The 25,146-nt window shown below is 41.3% G+C and overlaps 1 protein-coding gene across 1 annotated transcript in view; it reads right to left on the reverse strand.

The window, feature by feature from the left end:
• Nucleotides 1-25,146, reverse strand: part of LOC124788266 (pyridine nucleotide-disulfide oxidoreductase domain-containing protein 2-like) — a 177,019-nt gene that overhangs the window by 80,064 nt on the left and 71,809 nt on the right. The window contains exon 6 of the mRNA XM_047255471.1: nt 17,866-18,007. Coding sequence (XP_047111427.1) covers nt 17,866-18,007 — 142 coding nt within the window. The remainder of the gene's footprint in view (nt 1-17,865; nt 18,008-25,146) is intronic.

Consider the following 25,146-nt stretch of genomic DNA (forward strand, 5'->3'; position numbering starts at 1 on the left):
CACCATCGCAGGCGCTCCTGTCTGTGATACAGCAACAAAGGTAACCGCAGTGATGGTCTCCAAGCTGATAGTCCATACTGCTTCAAACATTGTCGAACTGTTCGTGCAGATGGATGTTGTCTTGCAAACATCCCCATCTGTTGACTCAGGGATTGAGACATGGCTGCACGACCCGTTACAGCCATGCAGATAAGATGACTGTCATCTCGACTGCTAGTGATATGAGGCTGTTGGGATCCAGCAGTATTACCCTCCTGATCCCACCGATTCCATATTCTGCTAACAGTCATTGGATCTTGACAAATGCGAGCAGTAATGTTGCGATACGATAAACCACAATTGCAATAGGCTACAATCCGACCTTTATCAAAGTCGGAAATGTGGTGGTAGGCATTTCTCCTCCTTACATGAGGCATCACAACAACGTTTCACCAGGAAATGCTGTTTGTGTTTGAGAAATTGGTTGGAAACTTTCCTCACGTCAGTACATTGTAGGTGTCACCACCAACGCCAACCTTGTGTGAATGCTCTGAAAAGCTAATCATTTGCACATCACAGCATCTTCTTCCTGTCGGTTAAATTTCGTGTCTGTAGCATGTCACCTTCATGGTGTTGCAATTTTAATGACCAGTAGTGTATATTCCAATGATTTACCCACCTCTTATCCTTGCTCCTGTTCAGTTTCGCCCATATTTGGTTTGGGAGGAAAACTGAAGGTACCACAGTAATATGTTCAAGAGAGAGTTAAATTTTCAATCAACATTGTCTTGTTTATAAATTTCTTCCCATAATTTCTCTCAATGGACTGTCATAGATTCAACGTTTATGATTTTGCAATACAATATGTTTCTTCTACAATCTGTAACTCTCTCATCAGTAAATTTTATTTTTAACAGCTAACTATCCTGATCAGATAAACCACTGACTCCTGATTTACAGCTAAAACACTGTAAGTTGTTGGGTCTAAAAACAGACTGCCAAAAGCTGTTGCACTGTGTCCTCCAGTCATTGTAGGGAATTTTACTGTGTAAAATAGTCCAAATATGGACATCAACAACTCTGGGTGCCCTCAGTCAGTACGATCAGATAAAAAATCAATATCAAAGTCTCCACAACAATGATTCTCCAGTTAAGTCTGTGTAACCTTATTAAAACTGTTTTTAGCTGCTTCATGAGGTTATCATTAATGGTTTAAATTTATTATGATAACACGAGATTCAAATTCGCCACATGAAAAGGCAATGGAAGATTGATTCAAAGTGATGTGGCACACATATCATTACAGAGAGATAAAGTGATTGTGATTTTCCTTGGTTCCATAAAGTACTTGTAATATAGGACACATCATTTTGATTACTTCTAGACAATATAAATATAATATGCTTCACAGAAATAACATACAATAGTTTACAGAGTGTGACATAATGCTAACTGATTTACACCAGAGCTAAAAATACATTTTTGTGACTCATATATTGTACATGAGTAGCTTAGTTTCTTTTTAATTTGTAATTATAGTTTCTTTTAATATTTTACGTGATGTTTATCACTCACAGTATGAATTTTATACCAGCATATTTAGGTCCTTTTTCAAAAATTTGAAGTCTGTGTGAAGTGCACCGTAGTTGTTTTTTATTCTTCATGTTATGAGAATGAACGCTCTCACTGGTCTCCAGTTATGTGGCATCTTGTCATGCAGTCACAATGGTCTTGAATATATACAGTAACAGAAACATCAAAATATTATGTTCTTTGAAACAGTTTCCACAAGATTCTCATTGCTTCTTTTTCAATATAATTTGTATGTCTTCTTCTGAAGTGTGAATATTCTTTTCATTCAGGTGATGGTTGAGTTCTCCCATACTGTGATACCATATTGCATGTATTGTTCAAAGTGTCAATGATATACAGTGTACAAGAGGTCTTCATGTGCATATTGAATCAATTGTTTCATTACAAATATCACTGAGATTAGCTTGTTGGATACAGTATTTATCTGCTGCTTCCAATTTAGCTCACTCTCTATTGTTATGCCTAAAAACTTAACTGACATTTCTTTTTCCAGATCTTTTTCACCTAGAAAAAAATCTATGTGTTCTTCCTCTTGTTTCATGTTGACAACCATGTCCATAGTTTTTTTTCAGATTAATAATCAGTGCATTGTCCATGAGCCATTGTGCTGTATTACTGACTGACATGAAAGTGTTTTTCTCCATTGCTTCTAAGTTGTTGCAAAAATTTAGCACAGTCATATCATCTGCATACAGTATCTTATTTTCATTTTCACACTTGTACGTTATTTACAAATAAACTGAAGAGGATGGGTCTTGTAAGAGATCCTTGAGGTACTCCATACTTAATGCTTATAACTTCTGATCTGTTTGTGTAGTCAGTGGTCACATATTGCCTCCTGTTTCTGAGATATGATGTTATCCAGTCTGCTGCTTGTCCACAAATATCAGTATACTCTAGTTTCTTGAGTAGGACTGCATGATTAATTGTGTCAAGTGCTTTGGATAAGTCAAGAAAAAACCCAGACACTACCATCTGGTTGTCTAAGGCCTGTACAATAAATTCTGTTAATGATTCAATTGCTGTTTCTGTTGATTTCCCTTCCTGGTATCCATGCTTTGGTGAGTTAGTGTATTATGCTCTTCCAGGTAAGCAGTTAGTCTGTTGACCATGAGCATTTCTAATATTTTGGAGAAGCCTGATAACAAGGATACTGGTCTATAATTATTAGGCTCATCATTTTTTCCCTTTTTGTATACTGGTACTACTTTAATTAATTTAAATTGATCAGGAAATATTCCTTCTGGGAATGAGCAGTTGACAATATCCAATAGTGGTGTAATTATGTCCATAGCCACCTGCTTGATTAGGTAGTCTGATACTTCATCATGTCCAGCACACTTTTTTCCCTTAAGCTTTCCTTATAACCTTTGTCACTTCCTGTTTTGATACTGGTTTCAGAAATACTGAGTGGCATGGCTTATCTTTCACTGTGGTCTGATGAGTTCCCCGGTTATTGCTTGTGTGCTTTAGGTTTTCCATTGTATCTATGTAGTTATTATACAGAATGTTGGCAATTTTTGTTTTGTCTGTAATTATTATGTTATTCACTTTCATATTTTCTATTTAATTTGTTTTTGTGTGTATTTTTTGTTGACCCTCTCAGAGTTAATTACATCCCAGACAGCTTCCATTTCATGTTGTCTTTGTTTATCATAATTATAGAAAATGAAAAAATACAATTAATCATTTCTCGGGAACTGATTGGTGTGATACCTAACTGAAATATGCAGTTTCAATATGTGTGAAAGCATGCTCCTAAAGGTGTTTTTAATATTTTCTACATTTTAATTGATTTCAATTTTGTTGTTGAAACTGCAGTCTTTTGATAGTATGGTAAAAAACTCTGTTTTAGTGGGGGTTGGAAGATGGGTACATGTGGGTAGCCAGAAAGTGCATTGGAGACACACAGTTATAGGCAGTGTATAGATGCAGAATGGTTGTCAGATTGTACAGTATATTCACCATGTACACTGTCCAGTCACATTAATGTTATCACCTGTCAAAAGCCTGAATAACCACCTTTTGCTGTCTGGACTGTTGCAAGATGGAGAGTCTATGAGGCTTTGGAAGTTACCCACAGGGATATGGAGCCATGCCAACTCCAATACTGTGGCCAACTGTTCTAGGTCTCTCTGTTGAGGATCCATGACACATACAGTGTGATTCAGGTGGTCCCACAGATTCTCGATTGGGTTTAAATCCAGAAAGTTTGGTGGCCAGGGGAGTATGGGGCTGTGTGATATGTTGCACTTTCCTACTGGTAGACACCACTGTTCCAACCTGCAGGTAAGGGTGGACATGGTTCCCAAGGATAGAAATGTACTTTTCTTGATCCATTGTGCCTTCTAGAATGACAAAATCATCTGTAACGCCATGAAAACATTCCTTAGGCTGTAAAATTCCATCCTTGACACTTCTGATGTTGCAACAAGCGTCTGACTGATGGAGCACAAAATGTAATTCATCTGTAAAGGCCACCTGTCACCACTCAGTAGATATCCAGTTGTGGTAATGGCATGCAAATCAAGCCTTCATCGGCAATGAACAGCAGTCAGCATGGGTGCACAAGCCAGGTGCCTGCTGAGGAAGCTCATACACAGCAACATTAGCAGAACAGTTGTTGAGACACTGTTGGTAGCCCCCTGGTTCATCTGGGCAGTCAGTTGCTCAACAGTTGCATGTCCATTCACCCATACATATCTCCATAGCCATCATTCACCCCTATCATCTATGGCTTGTGTTGCATCATGGTTGCTGCAGTGCTGGTTTTGGATAGTGCCATTTTGACGGGCATGGTATATTTTGCCAAGACAGTACATGAATAGTTTACAAACTTAGCCATTTTAGTAATGCTTCCACCCTTGACTTGAAAGTCAATGATCTTGTCCTTTTGGATGTCAGGTAAATCCATTTCCACATTATGATACTGACTGCAGTGTTTTCCACATTGACCCTCACTGCTAGTGCTGTTAAATGCCATCTGTGATTGGTTATTGTATGTCAATGTGAAACATAGGTGGTAGTCACATTAATGTGACTGGATTGTGTAGTTAGAGCAATTACAAATACAGGGTTATTACAAATGATTGAAGCGATTTCACAGCTCTACAATAACTTTATTATTTGAGATATTTTCACAATGCTTTGCACACACATACAAAAACTCAAAAAGTTTTTTTAGGCATTCACAAATGTTCGATATGTGCCCCTTTAGTGATTCGGCAGACATCAAGTCGATAATCAAGTTCCTCCCACACTCGGCGCAGCATGTCCCCATCAATGAGTTCAAAAGCATCGTTGATGCGAGCTCGCAGTTCTGGCACGTTTCTTGGTAGAGGAGGTTTAAACACTGAATCTTTCACATAACCCCACAGAAAGAAATCGCATGGGGTTAAGTCGGGAGAGCATGGAGGCCATGACATGAATTGCTGATCATGATCTCCACCACGACCGATCCATCAGTTTTCCAATCCTCTGTTTAATAAATGCCGAACATCATGATGGAAGTGCGGTGGAGCACCATCCTGTCGAAAGATGAAGTCGGCACTGTCGGTCTCCAGTTGTGGCATGAGCCAATTTTCCAGCATGACCAGATACACGTGTCCTGTACCGTTTTTTTTTGCAGAAGAAAAAAGGGCCGTAAACTTTAAACCGTGAGATTGCACAAAACACGTTAACTTTTGGTGAATTGCGAATTTGCTGCACGAATGCGTGAGGATTCTCTACCACCCAGTTTCGCACATTGTGTCTGTTCACTTCACCATTAAGAAAAAATGTTGCTTCATCACTGAAAACAAGTTTCGCACTGAACGCATCCTCTTCCATGAGATGTTGCAACCGCGCCAAAAATTCAAAGCGTTTGACTTTGTCATCGGGTGTCAGGGCTTGTAGCAATTGTAAACGGTAAGGCTTCTGCTTTAGCCTTTTCCAAAATATTTTATAAACCGTCGGCTGTGGTACGTTTAGCTCCCCGCTTGCTTCATTCGTCGACTTCCGCAGGCTACGCGTGAAACTTGCCCGCACGCATTCAACCATTTCTTCGCTCACTGCAGGCCGACCCATTGATTTCCCCTTACAGATGCATCGCCGAATGGAGTTAGCAGTTGGTGGATCTTTGTTGAACTTCGTCCTGAAGTGTCGTTGCACTGTTATGACTGAATGATGTGAGTGAATTTCAAGCACGACATACGCTTTCTCGGCTCCTGTCACTATTTTGTCTCACTGCGCTCTCGAGCACTCTGGTGGCAGAAACCTGAAGTGCGGCTTCAGCCGAACAAAACTTTATGAGTTTTTCTACGTATCTGTAGTCTGTCGTGACCATATGTCAATTAATGGAGCTACAGTGAATTTATGAAATCGCTTCAATCATTTGTAATAGCCCTGTATTTCATTGATATTACAGTACAACACTTGGATTTTGTTTTATTTTGTGAGACATAAAACTTTTTCTATCTGCTTCAATATTTGGGCTTTCTTCTTTTCTTCATTTCATTTATTTTTTATTTTTTTACCTTCTGTTTTCATTTACCTCCACTATGAATAAGGAACAATTACAGTGGATACCAAGAGAAAGGGTGGATAACTTTTACCTTTCGATTCATATGTTGCAAACCACTGTGAAGAGCATGGCAGAGAGTCTCACCATTATACCACAGTTAGGGCTTCTTCCCGCTCCAATTGCAATGGAGAATAGAAAAATGAGTGCTTAAATATCTCTGTGCATGCTATAACTAGTCTCATTTTATATTCATGGTCATCAAGGAAGTGATACATAGGAGGTTGAAAAATATCTCGAAATTCTGGGATCAAAAATACATGTACCAGGAAAAGAGTTCCATTTAATACAGGGGGTTTGGTTTAATCAAGATGCACTACAAGAAATATTGCAGAAACCTGTAGTGGTTTCTTTTATTTTTTCCTCCCTGCCAGTCTTCTGACTGGTTTCATGCAGCCCACCGTAAGTGTTCTCCTGTGCCGATCTTTTCATCTCAGGCTAGCATTTTCAACCTACATCCTCAATTATTTGCTGGATGCATTCCACTTGCTGTCTTCCTCTTGGAGTTTCTGTTTTATATCCATACTCAAAGTTCATGACTGATCTACATCAGAAGCAGCCATGAGAATAATGAGAACAGGTTCACAACTAGATCACAAAGAAGATTAACACATACTAGAAGCAGACATCAATGAGCATACACTACATGAATCCCTGTGTGCAAAATTTGTAGGTGCTCTAATTACTAATTTTGTCTGTGCGCCTCTTTATAGTTCACACTACCTGCCAGCTGTGCCCCCTGATGGAACTAATGTCTATACAGGTCGGAATGCAAGGCTCCTCTGACCACTTGTGTCAGCAGGTGCCGACAGTTGCTATTTCCAGTTTAATGACTACAATGGCACAATCTGCGACCCCACAAACAACGTATCCGGCACCATTCCCTGCATATGATGATGCAGCAGTAGACTGTAATGCTTATCAAACATGCCTGTGGCAACATTTCCAGCATTTCAGGTAATAGACATAAACTTGTGCAAGGCCCTTTTTTCTTTGGTCATGGATTTCACCTTGCATGTATCAGCTGCTGTGTCAGATCACCCCTTACAAGAACCTGCAAGCCTTTCTTTTGATCGGCTGTGTGAGTTACTTTCTACCTATCACTGTAAATGTATTCACATTATTGCTGCTCATATGGAGTTTTATCACTGCCAAAATCAGCCAAAACAGTCATACAGAGCATGGGCAGAAGAACTACATGGACTTAACTGCCATTGTAATTTTGTGACAAGTGTTCGTAAGGAATCTTATGCAGGTCAGGTGGTTCATGATGCAATCATACATTTTGCTTCTGACAGGGAAGTTTGAGAGTGGGCTCTAGAGTGCAAAAATCCTTCACTTACAGAAGTATTGAACATAAGTTAGTAATATGAAGTTTCATGGGTTGCAAGTAATCAGACAGAAGACTGGTCTGAAGTTAAAGAAATCAGTTCCTATCATCCCTCCCTGCCTTTAGGCAGTTTGCTAGGGAATGTAGATGCCTTTGCAGCAGTCCAGAGATATCTTGGCATTGTATAGGTCCTCATTGTCTGCGACAACAACTGCCCACAACACTTAAGTGTCACCTTCGTGCTCCACTGCCTTCATGCCCATATTGCTTCATTTGACACAAATGGACTGCATGTCCCAAGTGCTGGGCAATGTGTAATAGATGCCACAAGAAAGGACACAATACTTCTGTATGTAACTCCTTTCCAAATCTGAGTGAGGATGAGGCAAACATGACTGTGAACAGTGTATCAGCAGTGACGGTGTTGCATAGCAAGTTATATATTGAAGTACATGTGTTTAACAAACTGTTGAGAATGCAGATGGACATGGGTGCAGCAGAGACATTGGTGAATTCTCAGACTTATGTGGATTTGGGTTCTGCCCCCTCTGACTCCAGTGTCTGGTGAGTTATAAAAAACAACTGATTCTCATTCTTGGACAGTTTTCTGCACTTGTGACTTGCAAGGCTGTGGTTTGATCATTAACATTCCTAGTTGTGGACAATGCTTACACTGAAAATCTGTTTGGTTTGGATGCTTTTAACTGTTTGGAATCTCTATTGATGATGAAGTTCATTTGGTTTATGATAAAGTTCCATAACAACAGAATTTCAGGCTCATGATGCAATGAAACATTCTGCCTGCCACCCTTTTCTCTAGGCCCACGCCATACCATTAACTTTAGGGGATCAAGTAAAAGCAGAATTAGATCATTTTTGATCCTTAATGTTATTTGTGACTGGTAGAAGCCGACCTCAGGGAGGATCAGTTTGGATTCCAGAGAAATGTTGGAACACATGAGGCAATACTGACCCTAGGCCTTATCTCAGAAGATGAGTTAAGGAAAGGCAAACGTACATTTCTAGCATTTGTAGACTAAGGCAATAATGACCCTATGACTTATCTTAGAAGATAAGTTAAGGAAAGGCAAACCTACATTTCTGGCATTTGTAGACTTAGTGAAGGCTTTTGACAATGTTGACTGGAATACTCCGCTTCAAATTCTTAAGGTGGCAGGGTTCAAATACAGGGAGCAAAAGGCTATTTACAATTTGTATAGAAACCAGATGGCAGTTATAAGAGCCGAGGGCATGAAAGGGGAGCATTGGTTGGGAAGGGAGTGAGTCAGGGTTGTATCCCCAATGTTATTCAATCAGTATACTGACCAAGCAGTAAAGGAAACTAAAGAAAAATTTGGAGTAGGAATTAAAATCCAGGGAGAAGAAATATAAACTTTATGGTCTGCTGATGACACTGTAATTCTGTCAGAGACAGCAAAACACCTGGAAGAGCAGTTGAACAGAATAGACTGGGTCCTGAAAGGAGGATATAACAAAAACAAAACAAGGATAATGGAATGTAGTCAAATTAAAGTAGGTGATGCTGAGGGAATTAGAGTAGGAAATGAGACACTTAAAGTAGTAGATAAGTTTTGCTATTTGGTGAGCAAAATAACTGATTATGGTCGATGTCGAGAGGATATAAAATGTAGACTGGCAATGGCAAGGAAAACGTTTCTGAAGAAGAGAAGTAAGGGTCAGAAAGTCATTTCTGAAAGTATTTGTATGGAGTGTAGCCATGTATGGAGGTGAAACATGGATGCTAACTAGTTTAGACAAGAAGAGAATAGAAGCTTTCAAAATGTGGTGCTACAGAAGAATGCTGAAGATTAGATGGGTAGATCACATAACTAATGAGGAGGTATTGAATAGAATTGGAGAGAAGAGAAATTCGTAGCGCAACTTGACTAGAAGAAGGGATCGGTTGCTAGGGCATATTCTGAGGCATCAAGGGATCACCAGTTTAGTATTGGAGGGCAACGTGGAGGGTAAAAATAGTAGAGGGAGACCAAGAGATGAATACACTAAACAGATTCAGAAGGATGTAGGTTGCAGTAAGTACTGGGAGATGAAGAAGCTTGCACAGGATAGAGTAGCATGGAGGACTGCATCAAACCAGTCTCTGGACTGAAGACCACCACCACCACCACTACAACAACAACAACAACAACAACAACAATGTTATTTGCCCTTTTTCTTCCAGTGAATGGTCAAACCACTGGAGATAGTAAAAAAAATACCAGTAAGATACACTTCTGCTGTGATTAAAAAAAAAATCTATTAATGCACAGTCAGTTATTGATACTGTACCCATTCTTTGCTGTGCCCTGACGAGCTGCTAGAAAAATTATTGAGACGGGGGTGGGGGCTATAATTTTTCAAAGATTTATTTGGCAAAGGCATATTTAGAGCTGTGTTTGATGAGGAATCTAAAAGCCTTCTAGTTATCAATACCCCATTTGGTCGTTATGAATATCAGTGTTTGCCTTTTGGTGTAGCAAGCGCACCAGCTATTTTTCAGTGATTTTTAGAGCAACTTGTTGCATCGGTTCCAGACTGCATCAACTATTTAGATGACACAGTAATGTCTGGTGCCTCTATGAAGGAACACGTGCAGTTCCTTCATGCTCTGTTTTCAGTCTTATAGTCTACAGGTTTAACTTGCAATTTGGACAAGACACAGTTTTTTCAACTATCCATTATTTATTTGGGTTTTGAAGTGTTGCTTGCTGCATACTACCACAAATTCATATTGGATGCTGCTACTGTGAGACAACCACTCCAAGCATTATTACGTTAAGGTGTTCCTTCCCATTGGTCCTCAGCTTGTGACTGGGCATTAATGTAGTTGAAATCTTAGCTGCAGTCATCCTCTTGCGTGGTCCCTCTTCAGCCAGGCCAGCACATGTGTTAGCAATGGATGCATCTCAGTTTGGCTTTGGTGCCACACTTGCTCATAAGTATGCGAATGGATCTGAACACCCTATTCCATATGCCTCCAGATCTTTGAATTCAGTGCAACAGTATTAATCTCAGATAGAGAGAGAGAGACTTTTCTTATTATGTACACTATAAAAAAATTCATGTTTTTCTATATGGGCCTAAGTTTCAGTTGACGACAAACTCAAACCACTGGCATCTATTTTTAGCTCTTTGGCATCCTTGCCATACAAAGTCACACATTGCTTACAGTGGTGGGCTCTTTTCCTGTTGTGATACAGTTATGAGAAACATTTTTGACCTATGGGACAATAGGCAAATGCTGACACCTTATTGCATTTGCTGACTGTTCGGGATCCAAAGTCTGACAAAGAGGAATTACTATCGCTTCATTTAGACATGGAAGCTCAAAATGTTGTTTATGGTTTTCCTATTACTAGCACTAAAATTGCAGCCACTGATCCTGTTCTAAGTAAAGTTGTTTCTTTGGTGCAGCATGGTTGACTAGACAAACCTCTGGGCCATGCTTCTGATTCTTTGAGAAATTATTTTACACCATTTGAACCACTGGGGTGCATCATGTACAAAAGCATTAGCATGCAGACATGTTTTTTGTCCAGGTATTGATGGGGAAATAGCATAAGTTCTTGCCACTCATCAGGCAGCTCTTTGTGCTTCTTTGTCACCATGGCCAGATCCTCAGCAGCCTTGGGAACAAATTCATGTAGATTTTGAGGGGCCGTTTTCGAATTTCTACTGACTTGTTGTAACTGATGCTTATTCTAAGTTCCCATAGGTGGTGTGTTGTCTGTCTGCTTCAACAGAAGCAACCATTTCAATTTTGTCAAAAATTATTACAATGGAAGGTCTTCCATACAAGCTAGTTATAGGTAACAACCTCAATTCATATCTCAGGAAATGGAAGGTCTTCCATACAAGCTAGTTATGGGTAACAACCTCAGTTCATATCTCAGGAATCTGAAAATCTTTATAAAAAAAAGTGGTGTTCACCATGTAATGGCTCCTCCTTTCCACTCTCAATCAAATGGGGAAGCAAAATAACTAGTATGAACATTTAAGACTCAGATGAAAAAATATGTTTTAGATGTATCACTGGAAGTAGCTTTTGACTGGACACTCAGTTCTTATAGGTTCATCCCTGTTGGTGATAAGAGTCCAGTAGAGTTGTTGCGTGGTTGTCAGCCCCAGACTCTGCCACATCTGCCTTGGCTGATGCCAAGCCTTCTGCCCAGATACCAGGCTATCTGCTGGCAACGGCGCCAGGCACCACAACACTTCTATCGTGGCACAGCTGTCTGGGCTCACAGTTATGGCTGTCGGGGTAATTGAGTGCACTCATGGCTGTTGCCTCTGCGTCATCCACATGGTTGAGAGGAGGGCATCATGATAGATAGACCAGCTATGACCTCTGCCACTTCCACACCCTTCGTCCACCTGGCCATCTCCTTCGTCATGGCTAATGCCCTTGCCTTCTCTGCTGCCAGTGCTGATATCTTCACAACTGTCTCCTCTCATGCTCTCATGTAGGTGCCCCCTTCAGCTGTGGAAGGCGGGGGGGGGGGGGGAGGGGGGGGGTTGGGGGAGGGGCACAGCAGGACCCCATGTCCCAAGCTGTCACAGATGGTGCCTCTGCCCCTGCCACCCCCATTGCAGTCCGTGCCACCTATTCCACCTCCTTCACCACAACCTCCATGGGATGTGGACCGTAAGCTGTGTCAGTAATGCCTGTCATACCATATGGCCTCTCACAGGGTGACAGGTGCCGAACCTGTCTGTGCTGACGCCACTTCCGACCCCACACACCAGTGGCAGCATGTCACATGATTCAACAACCTATGTCAACCACAGAAGAAATAGAAATGAGCAGCACATTGTTCACTTTTTTGCAAGGGAAGGAGAGTGCTGTAACTAGCAATTTTGTGTGTGGGGCTCTTCATACACTCCTGGAAATGGAAAAAAGAACACATTGACACCGGTGTGTCAAACCCACCATACTTGCTCCGGACACTGCAAGAGGGCTGTACAAGCAATGATCACACGCACGGCACAGCGGACACACCAGGAACCGCAGTGTTGGCCGTCGAATGGTGCTAGCTGCGCAGCATTTGTGCACCGCCGCCGTCAGTGTCAGCCAGTTTGCCGTGGCATACGGAGCTCCATCGCAGTCTTTAACACTGGTAGCATGCCGCGACAGCGTGGACGTGAACCGTATGTGCAGTTGACGGACTTTGAGCAAGGGCGTATAGTGGGCATGCGAGAGGCCAGGTGGACGTACCGCCGAATTGCTCAACACGTGGGGCGTGAGGTCTCCACAGTACATCGATGTTGTCGCCAGTGGTCGGCGGAAGGTGCACGTGCCCGTCGACCTGGGACCGGACCGCAGCGACGCACGGATGCACGCCAAGACCGTAGGATCCTACGCAGTGCCGTAGGGGACCGCACCGCCACTTCCCAGCAAATTAGGGACACTGTTGCTCCTGGGGTATCGGCGAGGACCATTCGCAACCGTCTCCATGAAGCTGGGCTACGGTCCCGCACACCGTTAGGCCGTCTTCCGCTCACGCCCCAACATCGTGCAGCCCGCCTCCAGTGGTGTCGCGACAGGCGTGAATGGAGGGACGAATGGAGACGTGTCGTCTTCAGCGATGAGAATCGCTTCTGCCTTGGTGCCAATGATGGTCGTATGCGTGTTTGGCGCCGTGCAGGTGAGCGCCACAATCAGGACTGCATATGACCGAGGCACACAGGGCCAACACCCGGCATCATGGTGTGGGGAGCGATCTCCTACACTGGCCGTACACCACTGGTGATTGTTGAGGGGACACTGAATAGTGCACGGTACATCCAAACCGTCATAGAACCCATCGTTCTACCATTCCTAGACCGGCAAGGGAACTTGCTGTTCCAACAGGACAATGCACGTCCGCATGTACCCCGTGCCAGCCAACGTGCTCTAGAAGGTGTAAGTCAACTACCCTGGCCAGCAAGATCTCCGGATCTGTCCCCCATTGAGCATGTTTGGGACTGGATGAAGCGTCGTCTCACGCGGTCTGCACGTCCAGCACGAACGCTGGTCCAACTGAGGCGCCAGGTGGAAATGGCATGGCAAGCCGTTCCACAGGACTACATCCAGCATCTCTACGATCGTCTCCATGGGAGAATAGCAGCCTGCATTGCTGCAAAAGGTGGATATACACTGTACTAGTGCCGACATTGTGCATGCTCTGTTGCCTGTGTCTATGTGCCTGTGGTTCTGTCAGTGTGATCATGTGATGTATCTGACCCCAGGAATGTGTCAATAAAGTTTCCCCTTCCTGGGACAATGAATTCACGGTGTTCTTATTTCAATTTCCAGGAGTGTAGTTTGTCCATGAAATTTGTATGTGATTCAGCCACTAGAGGCCATCTGGCCTGCTAATATGACAGCAATTGTGTGCCACAGCCTGCCGGCTGCTCTCCCCTATTGGAACTAATGTTTATATAGGACAGAGTGCATGGCTCTGTCACCCACTCATGTATTGTTAATTGTCTTCCATGTGTGTGTACTGCTTGCGAAATAAATTACAGTGTTCTTGCATTAGAACAGTAGGCATCCAGGTGGATAATAGACTGAGGAGGCATCAGCAAATGGTGATAAGTTTATCAAAAAGCTCAAATCTACCTGCCAAAAAATGGAAAAATCCAGGATGGAATGTAACAATATAATGAAAATGATAGTTGCTACTCACTATATAGCGAAGATGCTGAATCACAGAAAGGCACAACAACAAGACACTCAGAAAGTTAGCTTTCGGCCAGCAAGGCCTTTGTCAAAAATAGACAGCACACACACACACACACACACACACACACACACACACACACACACACACACACACACTCATGCAAATGCAATTCACACAAACGACCACAGTCCCTGACAGCTGGAGCCAGACTGTGAACAGCAACGCGGTATGGGAGAGGCAACTGGGTGGAGGTTAGGAGGAGGCTGGGGCAGGGAGGGGGAGGGATAGCAGGGTAGTGGTGGGGGACTGTAAAGTACTGCTGGGAGTGTGCAAAGGAGGTGGAGAGTAAGACAACTAGGTGCAGTCAGGAGGTTAGACAGTGGGCAGGGAAGAGAGAGGGGGGAGGAGGGGGGAGGAGAGGGTTAGCAGAAAAGGAAAGAAGTAAAAAGACTGGGTGCATTGGTGGAATGAGTGCTGTGTAGTGCTGGAATGGGCATGGGCTAGATGAGTAAGGAAAGTGACTAATGAAGGTTAATCATTGTTCTTACCCATCTAGCCCATTCCCATTCCAATCACTAACAAAGATTAGGTATTGTTTTTATCCATCTAGCCCATTCCCATTCCAGCACTACACAGTCCTCATTCCACCAATGCACCCTGTCTTCTTTACTTCTCTCTTTCTCCACTACCTCCCACTCTCTTCCACTCTCTGTCTAACCTCCTGACTGCACCCAGCTGCCCTACTCTCCACCTTATCCCTGCACACTCCTAGCAGCACTTTCCTGTCCCCCACCCCTACTCTGCTATTCCTCCCCCTCTCCACCCCAGCCTCCTCGTTACTCTCACGTGGTTGTCTCCTCCATAATGTGCTGCTCCCCACAGTCTGGCTCCAACTCCAGAGACTGTGTGTGAGTTGTGTTTGCACATGTGTGTGTGTGTGTGTGTGTGTGTGTGTGTGTGTGTGTGTGTGTGTGTGTGTGTGTGTGTGTGCTGTCTATTTTTGACAAAGGCCTTTCCAACAGTCTTTTTCTATCCTTTTCATTATATTGTCCAACCTACCTACTATGCACTTAGAAATATCTCTCATTATACTGATATATAGGCAGGATTTCTGACATTATTTGCATATTTTCACTCAGTAATATGGCATATTCTTCTTGTAAAATATAGCTAAAAAATGTTTACTCCACAGACATATACAGTAAGAATGTTACATGGAGTTTAGATCTAAACATCTTGCTAAAACTGTTTCAGGGATTATATGTGTCTCATACTTTATTCCAATACATTTACGCCCATAATTTTTGTTATAAATATTGATGTGAATATAAGAAAAATATGGGATTCACAACCACAGCACTAAAAGCAAAAATTATTTCCATATAGCCCATTCGTTCCTGTTTGGCCAACAGCCTTGCTTCATTGAATATACCAGTTCCTGTCATATCAACAATGTTAAACTATGCCAGGCATGGGCAGCAGTCGGATGGGTAACCACCCAGGTACATCTTGTGCTGTTGCCAATTTTGCCATTTGTCTTTCCAGCAAAGGGGAGGTGGGCTCGTGGCATAAAATTCCTGATCACCAGATTTTGCACCAATTTCCTGGATTAAATTCCAAACTTCCTTACAGTGTCTCACTGAATGAGGGCATATGATACTGTCAATGGTGAACTATCCATCGATTGGGGATGTCAAGCTTGGTGGTCTCATTGGTGCTATTTGGGAGGAAAAGGCCATGTGTGTGCACTAGGTTTCACCCTCTCCCTTCTGTCATCATTGCACACTGCAAATGTGTCACTGCAGTATGTACAAACACAAACACACACACACGCACACACACACACACACACACACACACACACACACACACACACACACACACAAAATTACAGTAACCTACTCAGATCAGATACACAAACCTCACACTACTTTGTGAAGGAAAGATGCTAGTGTGCACAAGACTTAGGAAAGGCCTTTCCAATTAGGTGCCTGATCCTGTCCCTTGGTGGTTTCCAGCCAATCATGCTATCTGACTTTACTGTTTTATCCCTGTCTGTGGTTGAAAAATAAGTTACACTCTGGTACAAAAATCTTTAAGAAGGTGCCAGAAGACGACACCACATAGGGAATTGTAAATCCCCAAATAATCAAAACAAGAGTATAGTTTATTATCTGCTTGTTCTATAACTTAATAGAATTTATAGTCACAGTAGACACTAACATTCACATCAAATGAGTTTTAACTTTACCAGTACCTAGACAGCAGCTAGTAATCTGTGTAAAGTTGCCTATATGTTGCTGTTGAAATATTAGATAAAAACAGCAGTTTTATGATGTTAAAGAAAGACCAGCGGGTTTTTCAAAGTAATTATAGGCCATTACAATTGTTGGTATAATACATTAGATAGTGTGAAGGTGACCTTTTTTTTCACATACTGCTAAAAGAAGACTACAAGGTAAACAAAGTTTACATGATTTTCAAACTGCTGGTGCATGCTGGTTTCCTTCAATCAAAAAATTAGCAAAAACGAAGGTAGACACCATTCACCTGTAATGGATTGATGTGCAGCACATGGACACATTGAATAGTACAGTGGCTTTTGAGCTACAGCTGTGTTTTCAGTTTAAGTACACACAACCACATAGACATTGAAATACACTTGCTTGTGACTGAAGTGATCCTCACTCCTTATGGGTGGGTGTGCAGGCTAACAGATGTGAGAGGAAGGAAATGTGTCTACTTATCTACTTAGAAGTGGTAAAATGTTAGGGCAACAAAAAGACACAGAGAGAGAGAAAGAGAGAGAGAGAGAGGGGGGGGGGGGGGGGTTGCAGGAGGGAAGGGGCCACAGAAAGAGATATATCACAAGGTCTAGATAGTGGACAAATGGGGTGCAAAATTAGAAGAGACAAAAGGGTGAGGTTAGGTGTTTGGAGAGGGTACAGGCTGAGGTTTAGTTTGGGAAGGCTGCAAGAACTAAGCATATACTGGAGGGACAATTGTCACCTGCATAATCCAGAGGAGATGGTCCAGGATGGAAACAAACAAATCACGCAAGATAGGTACTGAAGCAGCTTTTGAAGTCAGTGGCGAGGTGTACAACATTTTTAGTGGCTATGTGGTTAGCCTCAGTTTGGTAGAGGTGTACATGATGTGGCTGTTTCATTTATGTTTCTACATTTTGTGAGATAGGAAAATACTGTTACTTCACTGCAGTAGGAAGGGGTTACCTTAAGGTAAGAAATAATTAGAAAATCTTGAATAACTGACAGACCATCATTAGTAGATCATGCCATAATAGAACAATCAATGAAGAAATTGAAGAAGACACTGATAAATTTAATTTGGGAAATAGGACTAAACCAAATATTGCTTTACTAATGGAAACCAGGTAAGAGAGAGAAAAAACACCTGAAATATTTAATAACCATATTTCTCCAATAGAAAATTCATATTCTGACTGCATTAGTATGATTCAGTTCTTAAAAATTATTAGAGAAAGAAAAAGAAAGTGTTATCATTTAGTGTAGATGATACATTTGATTTTCAGAGAAAACATTATCACTGAAGTTGTTGCATACCAGATAGAACATGCAAGAATATTTCTAGGTCAAAATTTCATAACATCTACCATTATATAGAATAATACAGAAAACTAAAAAAAATTATAAAAGCATTCTAAGAAATTATCAGTGTGTTAATGCACTACATAGTACCTGAGAAGTAAAGATTTCAGCACCATATGACTTTGCTGCAGATGCCAGTGACTCTGAGACAGCTCCCATGCCCCCTCTTGGGTAGCCCCAAGCACCAATTTTCCCATTCACTTGGCCAAGCATGTGATGAATCAAAACATACCTAGCAATAATAAAATGCTTATAATTCATTGCAAGAATAAAATTCGACTGTAAGATGTTCTTGATATATGGAAAGGTATCAGAGACAATTATACATATTTAAGAGATAAAATATAAATAAAAAGCCTTCAAAATTTGAAATCAAGTAAAAAGTACGTTTAGACAGAAAATGGTTCCATTTAATCAAGTATGGAAAGAACAACTAAAATGCAAAATAAATTTTAGACTTTCAGAAAGCTGCTGAAGCATATTTTCTATTTAAATGCACATGAAATAAGTAAATAAAAGATGTTGAAAAATATTTAAGATGAAATATATTTTGGCTCTTTCTGAGAGAAGATAAAGATATGTGAGGTGTATGGGAACAATTACACATTCCATTCATATGTTGTAAAATGTATACCTTTCTCAACTCACAGGTATTGTCTCTTTTTCAGCACTAACTTTCAGCTTTTAGCAAGTTTTATCTGTTATAATTTCTCTTCAGCAAGATTCTGTATTGAATATTCAAGAAAAATGAATGACTTTTAGCAACAGTTAGTTCAAGTTTTGTGGAATGATAATGAGCATCTGATGTAACTGAAAGAGAGTGCAGACAGTTACAACTGTTAAGAAGGCCCACATGAAGAATGCGTAACATACACAGTCATTGAAATGAAAATTTCTTGGTTTCCAGAAGGCTTTCAATGGAGTTCCACAGTTGTGCAGACTAGAAAACAAGCATAAATACTCATGATTTTGAAGTAGTTTTTGCATGACACATCTTCATAAGGAAGTGTTTTTATCACTTTAGACGAAAAGCCTCCCAGGAGGTGTGTGACTGCCTTTGGCAGTAAATGGTAATACATATGTCATGGAGACCAAAATAATTTTTTTATTAAATCATGACATGCTTCGGGAGAATTCCATCATCAAATCTGTAGTATATACAATACATAATACAATACAATACAATATATATAATACAAGATAAGATATTAAAACGCATACACTGCAATGACGCAGTGAAGTTGAAAAATGTACAAAATCAATACAAAGTATCTTGTCATTTTCTATTCTGTTCAATAATACCATCTGTGCCCAAACTCACACAGGCAGGTGACCATGGTACAAGGTAAACAGTTTTGCCAGTAGGTGGCATTAGTGACAGTAGTGCTTATCACATCTGGCATAACGATTATATGAAAAAGCTTATTAAAAATGTACACCTATTATATAACTTACACATGTATGTAGATGATAGTAAAGCACTCACATTGTACTAATAATGCCACAGCTGCCACATTCCATACTAAATTTTGAACACAGGAAGTGACGGAAATTGAAATAGCTCAGTAAATAAATTTTAACAAAAAATCCTAGAAGTAATATATGACCAGATAAAAATTACAACTAGCTCAATAAATATAAAACTTACAAATGTGGAAGGAAGGGGTTGGGGACAATTATTATGATTACAGAAAAACACCATCAATTTATGGTTTAGTAGTGGGTAATGCTTGTAACATCAAGCTTGGTCATTACAGATACACTACAAAAATTGCCAATAATTGCAGATAACTTTTGTAGCATAATTGTAATAACAGAGCTTGATGATATAAGCATTACCTACCACTTGGCCTTAAACTGGATAGGTTCCTTGTAATCATAATAAGTGCCACTGCTTCCTTCCTCCACAATTTTTAGTTTTATTAAATAAAAATTCAGTATCTCAAATGTTATCGTAGGATTTCAGCCTTGTCCGTTTTTGCTATTTGTTCCTCTGCTACCTTCATTATTTTGTTTCTCATCTTCTATTTTAGTCCCTTTCCCTGTTTCAGTCAATATTTGCCTAACATCCCCTACCAAATTCTCAAGAACCTCTGGGTGTTTCAACTTATCCAAGTCCGTTCGCATTAATTTCCTATCTTTCGGGAAATTCTTCATATTTAATCTGCAGTACGGACCAATAAAATATGGTCAGTGTGTGCATCTGCCTGTACATGTTTTGTAGTTTAAAACTTGGTTCCGAAATTTCTGTTAAATCAGTATATTTATCTTAAATCTTCAAGTGAATCCATGTCCATTCCACATATTCAACCTTCTTTCATGGTTCTTATGACAATGGTAGCAATGATTAAGTAATGGTCTGTGTAAAATTTGACCAGACTGCTACCCCTTTCATTTTTTTCTCCCAGTGTATGTCCTACTACGATTTTTCTGTCTGTTCCTTTCCCTACCTTCAAATTTCAGTCATCTACCATATTTAATTTTCATCTCCCTTAACTATCTGAATAATTTCTTTTATCTCATCATCTTTCAATAGCTTCATCATATACAGAGTAAGGTGACATATAAACTTGTACTATTGCTGTGGGTGTTTGCTTCATATCTATCCTGGCTATGATAATGTGTACACTGTGGTCCTCCTAGTAGTTCACCTGTATTCTTATTTTCTTGAGCATTGATGACCTACTCCTGCAGTATCCACATTTGATTTTGTATTTTTAATCTTATACTCACCCCACCAGAAGTCCTGTTCTTCATGCCACCAGACTTCACTAATTCCCACTACACACATTCATTAGCCAGAATAATCTACTATCAATATAAACCTGTCCAAGCGATAGCAGCATCACCTGGTGAGGAATTACTGTAGTGAGACACACACACACATGGTGCATGTAGTATCAGTGAGCGTGCTGCCTGTGTGTAGAACAGGCAAAGTGTGTGATCTACCTGAGTTTGACCAAGGGCAGATTGTGATGGCCCAGAAGCTTGAGATGAGCCTTTCAGAAACTGCAAAACTTGTCAAGTGTTTGGAGAGTGCTGTGGTGAGTGTGTTCAAAACACGATGAAACCAAAGTGAAATCATGTCCTGACATCATGAGATTGAGCAGCCACCCCTCATTGCAGATGCTGGATGTTGTAAGCTGGGCAGACTGGTAAAAGAGGACAAGTGGTGACCTGTGGTGGTCCCAACATCAGACTTTAATGCTGGGCAGAGTATAGTTGTGTCTGAACACAAAGTGCATCAAACACTCCTAACAATGGGCCTCTGCATCTGATGACAAGTACACGTGCCAATGTTAATGCCAGCAGTTAAGACTGAAATGGGTGCATGACCATTGGCACTGGATGTTGGCACAGCAGCAGAGCATCACGTGATATAATGAATCATGATACCTTCTTCATCACACTGATGAGAGGGTGTGAATCATACAGAGGAACAGCTCCTTCACACCTGTACTGCGGGATGGAAACAAGCTGGCGGCAGCTCCATTATGCTCTGGAGAACATTCATGTGAGCATCCAGGAAACCAGTGGAGCTCGTGCAAGGCATCATGAGAGTACACAGGTTGCAGACCACATACACCCCTTCATGATGATCACATTTCCCCACAGCAGTGGCATTTTTCAGCAAGATAATGCAAAATGACATTGAGGCCAGGAGTGTGGTGGAGTGGTCCAAGGAGCACAGTGGTGAGTGCGAGTTGATGTGCTGGCCCCCCAGCTCACCAGATCTGAACCTGATTGAACACATCTGGGATGTGATCGAATGTAGTGTCAGATGTCATTGCCCCTCTCCTTGGCATTTATGGGAATTAGGTGACTTGTGTGTGCAGACTTGGTGCCATCTCCCTCCAGTGATTTAACAAGGACTTATGGCTTCATTGCCATGATGGATCACCACTATTATTCATGCCAAAGGTGGATATAATGGCTATTAGGTTGGTGGTCATAATGTTCTGGCTGAGTAGTGTATATCTAACTTCAACCTATCCATTTCTTTTTTTAAAATTCCCTAACCTACTTATATGATTACCCTGATGATAACATCCACCTGAGTAGACCCTGCTTGGAGATCCAACAAGAGAGACTATTTTACCTTCTTAATACACTTAAAAAAAGATCATAACTTCAGAAAAATTGGATGATTTATTGAAGAGAAAGAGCTTCACAAATTGAGCAAGTCAGTAATGCATTAATCCACCTCTGATCTCTATGCAAGCAGTTATTGGGCTTGATACTGATTGATAGAGTTGTTACATATCCTTCTGAGGGATATCATGCCAAATTCTGTCCGAGTTATGTGTTAGATCTTCAAAATCTTGATGTGCGGAGGGTCCTGCCCATAACATTCCAAACATTCTTAACTGGACAGAGATCCAACAGCTTTGCTGGCCAAGGTAGAGTTTGGCAAGTGCGAAGACAAGCAGTAGAAACTCTTGCCATGTGTGAGTGGGCATTATCTTGTTGAAATGTAAGGCCAGGATGGCTTGCCATGAAGGGCAACAAAATGCAGCATAGGATATCTGGAGATGTTCCAGACAGCAGTGGGATACCAATATGAGTGTTGTCTGCCATATGGCCCAACAACCAGGTGTGATGGTCTGGGGTGTCATTTCTTTTCATAACAGGACCTCTTTGGGTGCCATCCAAGGCAACCTTATAGCACAGTGATATGTTGAAGATACTCTATGCCTCATTTTATTGCCCCAGGTGGACTAACACATTACTGACTTGCTCAATTTTTGAAGCACTTTCTTTTGAAAAAATCATTCAATTTTTCTGAAATTGTAATTGTTTGTCTCTACATTTTTTTGTCTTCAAGTGTATTTTTTATCAATAAACATAATTAAATAAGCCACATGGTAGAACTGCATGGTCTCTGCTATTATAGAAAAGTCTGTTGCCCATCATCAGAAACCATATGTTAGTCTGCTATCTTCACAAATAGCCCTTCATCGTGATTGCACCTATGGTAAGGCCATCTCTATCATTGAGGCACGCAAGTCAGCCCACCAAGGAAAGGTCCATTGTACATGTTGGTAGGAGAAGAGGAGTTACTTTTTCTTCAGGTTGGGTAGGGGGACGGAAGGGGCAAGGGGAATATTGCTCCTTGTCCTACAGACCAACTATTCTGATGCAGCTTTTATCTAACACTTCAAACAAAGTATTTAAGTAACTCCATATAGGACATTATCAGTTGTCTATATATTGGAAGCCAAGATCTATCCATTATAAATATCAGGATTAATTGGAATTTACATTCCTGAGAACAAATATTCTGATGAGTTGTGGGAATGACTAACGAGTTATTCATTTATGTTTTTGAATATTACAGGATTTTTAGTTTCCTGCCTTACATCCACCAGCAACCTGTTATTGACTTTTGCACCACAGTATAAAACTCCATTCCGACACTTTGAGAGTTAAGCTTAGTCAATATGAAAATTATTTTTAGTTTCAGCACTGTAGTTGTGAGCTACATGGTTCATCACAGATTTGCTCTTGTTGTTAACCACAAATAGCATTACAGATTATAATATATATGTATTAGCACAAAAGTGTAAGAATTCATAGGTAACTGTGGTAGCTTCTGTTAAGACGTTTGGTTGTCAACTAAACACAATATACTCATATCTAAAAACAAAGATGATGTGACTTACCAAACGAAAGTGCTGGCATGTTGATAGACACACAAAAAAACACAAACATACACACAAAATTCAAGCTTTCACAACCAACGGTTGCTTCATCAGGAAAGATGGAAGGAGAGGGAAAGACAAAAGGATGTGGGTTTTAAGGGAGAGGGTAAGGAGTCATTCCAATCCTGGGAGTGGAAAGACTTACCTTAGGGGGAAAAAAGGACAGGTATACACTCGCGCATACACACACACATATCCTTCCGCACATACACAGACACAAGCAGACATTGCAGAAAGAAAATGTCCCCATATTGCCAAGCTATATTGTAGGAACTTTTTGGTGTGAAAGGGATGACAGCTGTCAAAATGCTGGTAGTATTGGTAGTTGGTGGGTCTCGTGTGGACAGAGGTGTGAATGAAGCCATCAGAGTGTAGGAGTTCAACATCTAGGAAGATGCCACACTGGGTTGAGGAGGACCATGTGAAGTGGATGGGAAAGGTGTTGTGGCTGTGATGGAATGAAGATGGGTGTTTTGGCCCTGAGTCCAGATCATGAAGATACCATCAATGAACCAGAGCCAGGCTAGGGGTATGGTTTTGGGAGGCTAGGAAGTTCTCTAGATATCCTATAGAAAGGTTGGCATAGGAGGGCGCCATGTGGGTGACCATGGCTGTGCCATAGATTTGTTTATATACCTTCCCTTCAAAGGAGAAGTAGTTGTGGCTTTGGATAAAGTTAGTAAAACAAATACGAACAAAGAGATAGAGGGGCTGGCCAGTACTTACCTCAGCTCAATACAGCCGATAGATGCACAGTACAGAACAGAAAATTTACATTCCTAGCTTTCGGAACTTTGTTCCTTCATAGTGGGTAACTAGTGGGTAGGGAAATTAAATAACTGAAATTAAAATAGTAATACTAAGAAGGAATAAAACAAGGAAAAGGCCTCACAATGGCTTCCATAGACCTACTCCCTCCACCTGAGCCACATACCCCTACCTTCTACCCATTACCTAAAATCCACAAAGAGGACCATCCTGGCCGTCCAATTGTGGCAGGCTTCAAAGCCCCAACAGAATGTATCTCAGCTCTGGTAGACCAACACTTCCAACCTATCACCTGGAGACTCCCATCCTACATCAAAGACACAAACCACTTCCTAGAACGCCGCAAATCCATTCCCACTCCCCTCCCACCTGAAATCTTTGTCACCATAGATGCTACATCCCTTTACACAAACATCCCACATACCCATGGTCTCTCTGCCATTGAACACTACCTCTCCCAACACCCACCCGATGATCTTCGAAAAACCTCGTTCCTTATCACACTTACCAACTTCATCCTCACCCATAATTACTTCACTTTTGAAGGCCAGACCTACAAACAAATCAGGGGAACGGCCATGGGAACCAGGATGGCTCTGTCCTATGCCAACCTCTTCATGGGCCACATGGAGGAGGCTTTCCTGAAGACCCAACAGCTGCTTCCCCTGGCCTGGTATAGGTTTATAGATGACATCTTTGTGGTCTGGACTCATGGTGAAGAAACACTCCTTAATTTCCTCCATAACCCCAACTCCTTTTCGAATCTGAATTTCACCTGGTCCTTCTTCAAAACCCTAGCCACCTTCCTGCATGTTGACCTTCATCTTGTTGAAGCTCACATCCACACCTCTGTTCACATCAAACCCACAAACAAATAACAGTACCTTCACTTTGATAGCTG

Source organism: Schistocerca piceifrons, chromosome 3, assembly GCF_021461385.2.
Source record: "Schistocerca piceifrons isolate TAMUIC-IGC-003096 chromosome 3, iqSchPice1.1, whole genome shotgun sequence".
In the NCBI taxonomy this organism is placed as follows: domain Eukaryota; kingdom Metazoa; phylum Arthropoda; class Insecta; order Orthoptera; family Acrididae; genus Schistocerca; species Schistocerca piceifrons.